Raw genomic sequence first — 12,195 nt, 5'->3', positions numbered from 1 at the left:
GGTGGACGGAGGGGGGTGGGGGGGGGGAGGTATTACAAAACACATGAGGCAAAAAATCTGACATTGGCATTTACCTTTCAAATAATGAGCTGTTGCACACCTCATATTACTTGAGATATAAGTAACGGTCACATTTTATGACAAATACTGCATTACTCAAAAATCAAACACAAACGGATCATTGGAGTGTGTCTGGGTCTTCACATTTTTCCTTGGTGTTCATAAGTGTAGGGGATCTCAAGTTTAGTCCAGGAAGAGAAGTTCTGAGACACTCAAGGTTGCGATTTTTTTAAATACTTTGTAGCCAAATAAAAAGTGAAAAAAAATCGCAACCTTGAGTGCCTCAGAACTTCTCTTCCTGGACTATACTAAAAAATCAACTCACTTCAAGTCAAGTAGGTTTTATTGTCAATTTCTTTACATGCACTGGTCATACAAAGAATTTGAAATTACATTTCTTGCTTTCCCATACAGACATAGACTAATCTAGGTAAGGACATAGACAGTATAGACATAGACAGTACTTATACATGGACTTAAGACAGTATGGACATAGACAGTGCTCATACAGACATTTAAAGTGCAAGACTGGACAACAGAAGACTTGTAGAGGACATACATTAAGAGGTATTGTTGTGCTTTTGTGCTTTCCTAAAAAAGTCCTTTATAGCGTTCTGACATGGTAATAGTAGCATTTTGAAGAAAAATAAATATTAAATATTAAAAAGGTCTGTCAAGTCAAGTACACCAGCAGCAGTGTGTGTGTGTGTGTGTGTGTGTGTGTTTGTGTGTGTGTGTGTATGTGTTTAGTGCAGGTAGAAGGTGCGGTGTGCGTCTGTGTGTGTGTTCGTGTGTCTGTGTGTGTGTGTGTGTCAGTGTGTGTCAGTGTGTTTATGTTTGGGTTTAGTGCAGAAAGTGCAGTGTGCTTGTGTGTGTGTGTGTGCGTCTGTGTGTGTGTTCGTGTGTCTGTGTGTGTGTGTGTGTGTGTGTGTGTGTGTGTGTGTGTGTGTGTGTGTGTGTGTGTGTGTGTGTGTGTGTGTGTGTGTGTGTGTGCATGTTTTGAGTTAGTGCAGGTTGAAAGTTCAGTCACAAGTATAGTAGTGCAGGTGGAATGTTCAGTCGCAGATATGGTGGTGGGGGATGGGTGGGGGGGGGTTGTCAGTGGCCTTGCTGGCTAGAGGCTGACAGTGGAGGGAGAGTGGGTTGAGTGTTCAGCATCTTGATCGCTTGGTGCATTGTGCTGCTCGCCAGCCTGGTGGTACGGGAACGGAGGCGCCTGTACCTCTTTCCAGAGGGCAGGAGGCTGAACAGTTTGTGTGCAGGGTGGCTTGTGTCTTTGATGATCATCAGTGCTTTCCGGGTGAGGCGTGTGGTGTAAATGTCCTGCAGGGAGGGGAGTGGTACTCCAATGATCTTCTTCGCTGTGTTCACAACACGCTGGAGTGTCTTCCTGTTTTTCTCCGTGCAGCTTCCTCCCCCCACTGTGATGCAGTTGGACACGACGCTCTCTATGGTTCCTCTGTAGAATGTTGTCATGATGGAGGGTGTAGCACTTGCCTTCTTTAGTTTGCGCAGGAAGTAGAGACGCTGATGGGCCTTCTTCGCCAGTGATGTAGTGTTGGTGGTCCAAGAGAGGTCGTCGCTGATGTGCACTCCAAGGAACTTGGTGCTGCTCACTCTCTCCACAGCATCGCCGTCGATGGTCAGTGGTGGCAGTTGTTTTTGGACCCTTTGGAAGTTGACAACAATCTCCTTGGTCTTGTTGACATTCAGCAGGAGGTTGTTGTCTTTGCACCATCTGGCCAGCAGGTCTACTTCTTCTCTGTAGTGAGTCTCATCGCCCTTGGTGATGAGGCCCACCAGTGTTGTATCATCCTCAAACTTCACTAGGTGGTTAGTGCTGTGGGTCGTTGTGCAGTCGTGTGTCAGCAGCGTGAACAGCAGGGGGCTGAGAACACAACCTTGCGCAGCCCCCGTGCTCAGGGTCAGGGTGCTTGAGGTGTTGTTCCTTCTTGTCAATGATTCGATGCTTCTTTGAGAAGAATGATAAGACACTATATTGTTGCTATAATAATTATTCCATTCATCTTGCAGGCATGGGTAAGTGGGTAGGCTGTCAGGCTTGTAGCCCAAGGGTTGCCAGTTCGATTCCCAAGCTGTCAGGTTAGTGGGAGGTGTAATTAACGAGTGATCTTCACCCATCCTCCGCCATGACTGAAGTAAACGGCACACCGCACTGTCCTGCCCCACTGCCACTTTGGACGGGTGAAATATGAATGCAATTTCGTTGTGTGTAATGTGTACTGTGCAGCGCTGTGTAACAATGACAGCAGTAGTTGGTAAGGACTTTGGTTTTTTCGATGCGCTATACCTACACAAAGTTAGTTTGGAGGAGCAGGTCGTCTATCTATCTCTCTGCAGGTCTTCTTTGAGAGACAATTCAGCTTACAACCGGTGTGTCAGCTGAAGATGGATGCTTGCTGCACCTTGGTGCTCCTTTGATTTATTGAGCCTTTTTGAGATTGACTGGCTATCGATGTGATGTGTCAAGCTCCACCTCTGCCATCCAGGGGGTGGATTAATGGGCCGGGCCAAGTGGGCCCATGTCCAGGGTCCACACAGGTCCCAAGAGGGGCCAGGCCAGGGACCGGATTCACAAAGCTTTCTTAAAGCGGAATTCACCTTTCAAACAATATTGTGCCCTATCTCTGTATTAGACCACATTATAACAGGGGATTATGTAGCCACTGGATATAATATCTTTATATTAAATATAAAAGCTATTTATTGTTTTAGTTATGGTGATTTCAAGCGTCATCAAATCACCGGAAGAAAAAATAACGACTACAATGCCATTAGAACGTTGCTGGGTGATTTGATTGGACGCGTCATCAAATCACCTCGGCATGACAGGCGGCATGGAACAGAACAGCAGGCAGGCAGATAACACATTTCGAGGATGGAGATATTTACATTGTCCGGATAATAAGCCTACTTCAAGTAGGCCTATAGGTTACTGCACAGTGGTAAAAGCCTTGGTGCATTCAATCCAACTGCTTAAAAAAAGTTTTGTCCGCATTGTTAATATGCGCTCATTGTCATTACAAATCACTGGCTACAGTATCGGAGCGCACCAGTCCACGACGTCTACGCCTGCCAGGTGTAGCCTATTAGGTCTGCAAGTTGTAATAACACATGGTAGGCATTGCCTACACGTTTTTTGTTTTTGTTTCGCTTTGTTATTAATTTGAATATGCTATTAATATAGCCTATATTTTTAAAAGCTTGCTGAATTATTTGAGGTCCGGCCCGGATCACGAAGCAGCGGCCACGGACACTCCGAGTCCTAATGGGCTAAACAATAGGAGCTCGACAGTGAAGTTGTCTTTAATTGAACCAGGCTTTATTTTAAGATTATTGGTGGATTGCTGAAGGAGGCTGCGACCATTTCTATCCTCAAACGTGGCGTCCTCCTTGCACTGCTGGCGATGTTCATGCTCCTCTTACGCAGGTTGCAAACAAGGTAGCCATAAATGCATGCGCTGGCTATCATTACTGCACTTGGACTTGATTGCATTTAAACAACACGAGCTGCTCTCGAGGGACAGTTGAGACGCGAACGGACAAATCAAATTAAACACTTGACCAACGTAAGCGACGATAGCCTACATCTTCAAAATGCAGGTCTAACCCAACACCTCCCTCAAACTGGCGAGATGGAGACGGTGGGGTGTCCCGATGCGCTATTTAGGCCTATGTGGGTGTAAGCTATGTTTCACGCAAGTCATTTCTCATCTTCTAAAAACAGAAAGCATAACCTGAACAGCTGAATGCCCAGAAATGCGTGCGCACGGTGCAACTTACCGAGGGACGATTTTTCCTTCATGTTGCACTTGCATTAGAGTCAATGAATAGGATGAAGACCATTTTTAAAAGGCAGCCTGCACATTTGTTTTATTTAGGCCTATAAATGATCAATTCCCTCTGGCTTGTAGGCCTATTTGTTAGGGACCAACAGCAGAGGTCCGGATGAAACGGCTTTTGGTCAAACACCAGCACGAGAGAGAGAGGGCGAGAAAGCGTGCGCTCTTTGATAAAGTTGGTTGAATGGAGACAAGTCCGCCTCGCCTTTGGATTTGATGGGATTAAACAGAGATAGAACATGAGCAGAGATAGACAGGCTACTTCCTTCTTGAATGAGTATTACATTTATTTATTTTTTCAAAAATAGGCTAAATGTAAGGTTAGGCTAGCCTTCTCATTTTCCGTTTCAGCACTAATCTGAGGACAGCGAAAGTTGCGACACGAGCTGCACTTCTCAACAGTTTGTTTTTCCATTCGCTTTTTATTCGCTGTTAGTAGCTATAGTTTGCGCAATGAGACCCAGTGAGGAAAATGCATGATTGTTATGTTTTTCAACAGTCTACATTAACAATATCAATCTGTCTCGGATATCAGCCTACATTTGTCCTAAAACCAGCCACGACTGCTGGCAGCGAGCACTGAGCAGCCAGAACGCAAGATTCCTTGGAATTCGGTGACGCGTTAACCTGGCAACGATTACTTAGTTTCCCGCAGTGCATTCTGGTTAACTGAGTTCGTTAAAATAGCTTTGGCAATCGCGGTTCAGCACATAATTGTATTAAATTAAACTAAATAATGCAAATTACTTTATTTTTCTCATGTAAAATGCAAAATGAGGATAAATTACATGTGATAACAGCACACATTGCCCAGAGGTGAATTCCGCTTTAAGGACCAAATAGTTCTTAACTGGTATACTTTTCTCTTAACTTTTGTCCTAAGTCAAAAGTTAAGAAGATTCCATATTCACAAACGGAATTCTTAAGTTGTTTCTTAACTTTCTTCCTAAGATTTTCCCCAAGAAAAAAAGTTAGGAATATTGAGATTCTTGAAGACTATTTTCTTAAGATTTGTCTTAGTTTTCTTCTCAAATTTAAGACAGCCCTACACCCTGTCTTAACAGTCACATTTTATTTATTTGAACCCATTTTCAGAAAACACAACTCATTTTTTATGTAATATATGATTATTATAAATGTTTGCATTCAATGGGACTTTTAGTGACTTAGATTTATCTTAAGAAAAGTTTTGTAAATCCGGCCCCAGGACAGACTGAACTCTCCTATCCCCACTAGGGCTGTAACGATACACTCAAATCGCGATTCAGTTTGTATCACGATTTTTTTTACCTACAGTTAGATACGCCCCACTATTTTTAAATATATCTTTTTGATGATCGTTTGTAGGTAGAATAGGTTACAAGAGATTACTAATAATTTTGTTTAAATTTTAAAAATAATGACATTGATTTGAAAGTTTGGAAGCACTATCACATCACATATGGTTGTTATCTGGACTGAAGGGTAACACAAATGTGAAAGGGCATATCACGATACTGCCTTCTTACATCACGATACAGTATCGTCACTCTGTGTATCACAATTTCTCGGTTCGATACAATATACGGCCCTAATCCCCACCCTCTTCATAAAGGAGGCTGGTGTACCAGAGTGTGCATACCCCCCGCCACTCACACAACTTTTTCAGGGCCAAATCTTTTTTTTTGGCCAGGGACACTCACTTTGTTCCTTCATTTATCTCTGTCTGCCAGCTGTTAGATGATCGCAGACAGCCTTAAACTCTACCATTGCTAGACAGGTGTTTGAGCACATTTTGAAATTACCCTTTAATGTGAAGATTTGTGGACAGTTTCTAACTGAGCCTTTGACGTGAATGACTGTGGACATTTTTGCTGGACTCTACTTCTGCCAGACAGGAGTGTTTGTGGGCATTTTCAAACTATACCTCTGACCTTAATGCTTTTGGACGTTTTCAGACCCTACCTCTGACAAGAATGAATGAAGACATCTTTTTTTTAACTCTACCTCTGCCGCTTGTGAGGGAGTGTGGACACCTTGAAACGCTATCTCTGTTACACAAGAGTGTTTGTGAACATATTCAAACCATTTCCCTGATGTGCATGTTTGTGGACAGTGTCAAGCTGAAGAACATCTGACTGTGAAAGTGAATGTGGGGGGTTTTCCAAATCTTCCTCGTTGATGTGAGGTTGAAGGTAAAAGCTCGCACATCCAAACATCTGACCTGGGAGCAGTGTTAATTTTGTCATCCATTTTTTTATTTAGTCTTAGTCTTAGTCTTGTGTCAAAGTCCATTCTTAGTCTTCGTCGCTTTTAGTCTTTCAAAAATCATTTTTGTTTAGTTATTATTTAGTCGACTAAAATTCCTCAACATTTTTGTCTAGTTTTAGTCTTTCACAAATAATTTTTGTTTAGTCATTATTTAGTCGACTAAAAGTCCTCAACATTTTTGTCTAGTTTTAGTCTAAACATTTTAGTCTTTAGTTTAAGTCACAATACAATGAAACACAAGGCCTTTAGTAATGCACTGAGACTTGGNTATTGCCAGTCAGGTAAAGCAGTCAATAGTGCATACAAATGTGAATATGTCGCTGGTGCTACGTATTCGTAAAGGGATTTTTGTTTTGTTAGAGAAGCTTCTCCCCCAATATTCGTTAGGGTCAGTCTGCTAAAAGTAAAATCGGTGGATGGATTCAGCTGTAATTAATCATTTTTTAAATCCCATAGTGTCCCTTTAAAGGTTAATTACAATTAACAATTCATTTATAGGTTTTAGTTGTGGTGGTACCAATTTATGTCTGAGCCCCCCAAAAAAGTCTACGTCTTGGTCGTTTTTAGTCTTTCACAAATTATTTTTGTTAGTCAGAATTAAGTCGACTAAAAGTTAGTTCTTAGTCTAAGTCACTTTTAGTCTTTCACAAATCATTTTTGTTTAGTCATTATTTTAGTCTCGTTTTAGTCTTTGACAGATCATTTTTGTTAGTCAGAATTTAGTCGATTAAACTCTCAAAAGGTTAGTCGACTAATATATTTAGTCTTAGTCTAGTCGACAAAATTAACACTGACCTGGGAGCAGGACCAATAAATAGCCAGATAAAAAGAGAGAAAAGTCTGCTGCAACCAGGATTTTTTGCTCCCACTTATTTTTCCGTGACGTTTCGGAGAAGGGTTTCTACCCGAAACGTCACGGAAAAATGAAAAATAAGTGGGAGCAAAAAATCCTGGTTGTAGCGGGCATTTCTCTCTTTTTATCTGTGAATTGAATGTGAACATTTTTTTCTCAACGTTACCTCTGCCAGGCGTGAGTGCTTGTGGACATTCTCTCCTTTCTGGACGGCCGGGGCGAGCTGCTGGAGTACTCCTCGACTGCTCGTCAAGGCTCTCGTCAGACGGGCAAATTTGCCCCAACCTGCTTTGAATAAGAGGTATGAAAAAAAAAGAAATCAAATCTGTGACATAAGTAGGGAAATGATTAGACGGATGAAACACTGGGCCATGCACATCACATGGTAACCTGTTACGCAGGGGTGGGCAATTATTTTGGCACGAGGACCACATTGGGTTTGGAATATTGACTAAGGGCCAGATGTCACAGGCAACATGCCTGTGCCAATGATAAGAAATGCTTCAACGTACACTGACAAAACTTGTTTGCTATTTCCCTCCTGCACATTGTAATGTTTAGATCTGACCTTAAGACAGTTTTGAGAATGTTAGGTGAGAGTTTTTCTTTAAAAGTTGTCTTGTAAAGGCTCTAGGGGCCGCATGAAATGGCTCTGTGGCCCCCGTGCCTTAGTTTGCCCACCTCTGCTGTAACCTGTAGTCTCTGGAGACTCTCTGCTCATTCATACAAGTCATCTTAGTCAAATCAGTTTAGTGTAGACAGACAACTTGTCAACAACTCAACTCTTAACTTGTAACTCCTCAACTCTTGTAATCTGTAATATCCCTTGAGACTTACATTTTCCCCAGAACATTGACTCTGTGCCTTTGAATGTTTACTAACTAGTTCATGTTCTACAACAGTATCTTGCGTGTGTCTTGCAGTCGCTTGGCATTCTGTTTCTTGTTCATGTAGCTCACGTACGTCTTTTTTTGTAAGTTGCTCGGGGTAAAAATTGTCTTCTAAATGTAAATGAATGTGTGAAAATGTACTATATGTGCAAATCTGTAACATTAGTGAACAGATGTAATCATTAATAAGGATATGTTAACATTTAAGAGCACGTTCACAAACCTTTCGTTGAATCATCTTCAATCGGTTGCTTGAAGGCAGTGATGTCATTGAAGGTACACAGGAACAGAACCACTTTCTCCTGTTCGTTGCGAATAGGGGCGATCTTTACAAAGACCCACACCGGCACCCCTAGAAGAACATGCAGTCCTGTTTCAGTTGCAAGGCATCATCATTCATCAGAGTTGTAATTCTAGTTATACTTGTGTAAAACGCAGAAGTGCACACCGGACAAAAATACAGTGTTAATTAAACGCTATTAGAGTACCCTGAGACCAAATACACTCTAGAGGGTGTTAAAGCGACTCTCTAAGAGCTAATCTACATCCCCACTCAGCTGTATCCTTGTCAACGCCCCCGTGTGGGCTCCTCAACGCCCCCCTGGGGGGCTGTAGCGCCCCTGTTGAGAAAGACTACTCTAAAGGGTGTTAAAACGACTCTCTAAGAGGGCTATTCAAATAGAGGCCCTGGGGCCAGATGTGGCCCTTGGATGGCAAGGTTCTGCCCCCCCATAAGGTCAGAACAAAATGAAAACAAATATGTATGCAATCTGTGGCCGTGCATAATTTGTGTATTATCTAAAACAGTGTCAAAAATAGACCATCCTAAGGGTGCTAAGAAATAGAGAGGCGAATATCTGTTCTGTCTGGAAAGCTATCCGCTTGTTTTGCACCCTAACCTCAGACACCGTGCTGCTCGCAGTTATACAGACAGTATGTTCGGCCCCTTCACTGGAGGGAATTTGAAAAACTGCAGCCCTCTGTGACTTTTAATTGGATACCCCTTCTCTAAATGTTGAATGCAGGGGTGATAGGGAAAAAAAATCCTGAGCCTTAACTTTTTCCCCTGCTCTAACGACGACGACAAGATACTGCATAGTGACGTAACGTAGGCCTATTTTGACACATTATGCAAACATTTAATAGCCTGTGTATGACCATTATTCAAGTCTGATAGCAGAAGACAACTCTGAACCTGTAACACTTTGAGATAAGAATAACCTAATGGCTAATTACTATCAATGTTTTTATTTTTGCAAACTCGGTCAAGCCTGAAATCAGGCATGGAGCCTGAATACTATCAGCCCTGTGAATGTACACTGAGTTTTTCCCCGGTGTACTCATGCAAAGGGCACTCACTGTTCTTCTTGTACATCAGGATCTCGAAGGAGTTCGTTTCATAGTTCTCAAATGTCTCCCGGACCTTCTCCGAGGTGTCCTTCTCCGTGAGCTCCCCATACATGAAACTAGAAGACACACACAACATGACAACACCTCTCGAACCACAGTTGGTGGCTGGCAGGCCATAGCCTACATTGCAACTGGTGCATACACATGTAACATGGCATATAATGTTTCTTTTTTATAACAGCACAGAGAAAGATGTGTCAGCTGTTGAGCAGGCCAGTTGGATATACATTGGAAATGCTGCACATGTAATATGCCTAATTGCGTTTTTTGCAGTGTATTACAGTGATTGTGTCTCATCCATAAACATAAATGTATACATGAAAACCTTTACATTCTATTACCCTCAGGGATTTAAAGCATTCCATGGAATGTCTAGATTGGCATCTCGGGAACAGTTGACATACCTGCACGTGCTGCTCTTCTGCATGACCTCGGCACGGTGGTAACCTGACATCTTGCAGAATCCGTCATTGCTGTACACAATCGGCCAGTCCACAATCTGGGCATTGCCCAAGACGAAATTGGTGTCTGTTGGCAAACAAGAGAAGTTGTGGAGAGGTTTGGTTACATTTTACTGTAAAGCAGTTATAAGCCTACTTCTGACAGGACGATCAGGGACACCTTAAACCGGAATGTTTACGGAGTCATTTTTGGAAATCTCGGAAACAAACAAGGCGGCGCGCACTGTTTTCTAGGTGTTTCGTGTTTGCGTTGAACAGACATGAGAAAGCCATACAGAACTGGCCCAAATCCGTTACAACTGCAAAACGCTCTGACCTAGACCCAACCTAGAAACTGAGAACGTCTTAAAATAGCTATGAAAAAGGGATCAAAATAACGTTACACAGTATGACCAAGGATGACAAAACCTAACGCCGTGCGTAACGCAAACTCAGCTGATGTTGTCATGCGCTACAGATTAGACAACATTCAAAACGGCTTCGTTCCCAGCTGAGTGGGTGGTGTTTTACACTTTGCTGCTACATTGTACCCCCAAATCACGCCACAAAGGCTTCGTGTGATGATGAAGCTTGCCAACCCGTAGAAGGGTGGATATTTAGGACGAGTTGAACGAACTTGACAGAAACAAATCTAAGATATCACAAGTATTTTAATTGTAATGTGTGCACTCTAACGATACAAAATGAACTTGAAACGCACTCCCCTCGATTATGACCATCGCCAGGCAGAAAAGTTCAAAATAATAGCCTGTTACCGCCTAGACGGAGGGAAACACGACACGCGTAATAGCCTCTGTGGTCAACCCCAAAATGGACACAATGGGCTGTTCGTGTTCACCATCTAAACGTCTAGGCACCGATTCCAGGACAATGACATACTGTCAGCTAACTGGCATTCATTTCCAATTAACGAAGCAGTATCCCATCACTCAGCGCGAATACTCCTTCACACCATCAGCGTGTGGTGCCATTGCGCGTTCAAGGGCAATAGCTCACTGCGGCACCAGCTATTTACCCTACTGTGTCCACGCGCAGCGAACATTACAAAAGATGTCTTTATGTTAAAGTAAGGCGACTTGATTATATCAAAATTACCCAATTGACTACAACTATGCACCACAGTCCGCTACATGGTAAATCTGACCAAAGGAAATAGCCTCGAACCGCGTATTTTCATAATCTGTCCCATTATTACCATTTCCCTTACCGTTAGATCGTCTAACGATATTTTCCAGGAAAGTATTCTGCGGGGCTACCAGACCTCTTCGCCCACCAGCCATCCCGGCTGTGGATGCAGAGAGCGCCGTACGCTCACAGTGGACTTGTGGTGGTGGTGGTGGTGGTGTCGGTTGTCTCGGCAGGACAACAGCTCTTGTCTGCTCCCGCCCGCATGATCTATTGCCGGGCCTTGGCTACTACTTGAAAAGATGTGCACGGCTTTTCTGTCATACGCGCCGCCTCGCTCACGGACATAGGGAACTCCAATAGGCTTCACACATGCGTGCATGGAATGGTTAAGTGGCCCGAGGCGATGGAAATAGCGGTGTTTCCCCCCCGTATTGCTCACGCCTCTGAAGACCGCGAGCGATCCCCACCTGTCGACGAGAAAGTGTCACTAGAGGTACCCGGCAACTTAAAACAAAGATCCAGGCTGCACGTGACTGATTGAACTGTCAGTCGTTCAGCATGCTTCAGTGCTGAGAGAGACAACACCAGAAATAGAGCTATGGGTTTGTTAACCGAATGGTTTATTATGATACACATTGAAGATTGTCTCATTGAAGATTGAAGATACATCTCTTGTAACATGATATTGGTGGTGGGAGGGTAACTGATCACTGATTGATCCATTTGACCTTGAAGTGGGTGGTTTTGCCATAGGCCTAATTGATCACAACAAGCCCTTTTGCGTATCATTTTACCATACCATAGGTATAAATTATCCGGTTTTGGCCTCAGAAATGAAATGTCTATTCAGGCATGTAGGGCATAACCATCATCTCGTTTAGATAAACCCAACTTGGTGTGTGTGCCATCACTGCGCTATGGACCCGAGTGCATGCACTAGGCCATGACAGCTGACAGCTAGCTGAATTGCTGAAGCTTAGCTGACCTTTATCACATTTGGTGTCAAACTTGAACATATTAATTCGGGGGGAAAAAAACAGAAATGAAGACTCAACTGACCTAGACGCTGACACTTTATCATAGTTAATAACTAGCTAATTAATAGGTAGGAAGTCCTATTACACCGTAAAACGTGGAAATGGCACCCCCTTGCGGTGTTATGTATGCCATGCATTAAATATAATAAAATCATGAACACAAAACAAACCGGACGATATTCCCATTTGAGATTAAAATGAGACACTTCTAGATAAAATATTACTGAACAACATTCTGCACGT

General features: G+C 42.9%; 1 protein-coding gene across 1 annotated transcript in view; it reads right to left on the bottom strand.

The window, feature by feature from the left end:
* Window positions 1-11,067, bottom strand: part of LOC134457341 (potassium voltage-gated channel subfamily H member 1-like) — a 41,125-nt gene extending 30,058 nt beyond the window's left edge. The window contains exons 1-5 of the mRNA XM_063209314.1: window positions 10,995-11,067; window positions 9,731-9,854; window positions 9,276-9,382; window positions 8,140-8,268; window positions 7,193-7,311 (exon numbers count right to left, since the gene is read on the bottom strand). Coding sequence (XP_063065384.1) covers window positions 7,193-7,311; window positions 8,140-8,268; window positions 9,276-9,382; window positions 9,731-9,854; window positions 10,995-11,067 — 552 coding nt within the window. The remainder of the gene's footprint in view (window positions 1-7,192; window positions 7,312-8,139; window positions 8,269-9,275; window positions 9,383-9,730; window positions 9,855-10,994) is intronic.
* Between the last annotated feature and the right edge of the window lie 1,128 nt (window positions 11,068-12,195).

This window comes from Engraulis encrasicolus, chromosome 1 (assembly GCF_034702125.1).
Source record: "Engraulis encrasicolus isolate BLACKSEA-1 chromosome 1, IST_EnEncr_1.0, whole genome shotgun sequence".
Lineage (NCBI taxonomy): Eukaryota > Metazoa > Chordata > Actinopteri > Clupeiformes > Engraulidae > Engraulis > Engraulis encrasicolus.
Note: the sequence above shows the minus strand (reverse complement) of the source record. Positions and strands in the feature narration are given on the sequence as shown.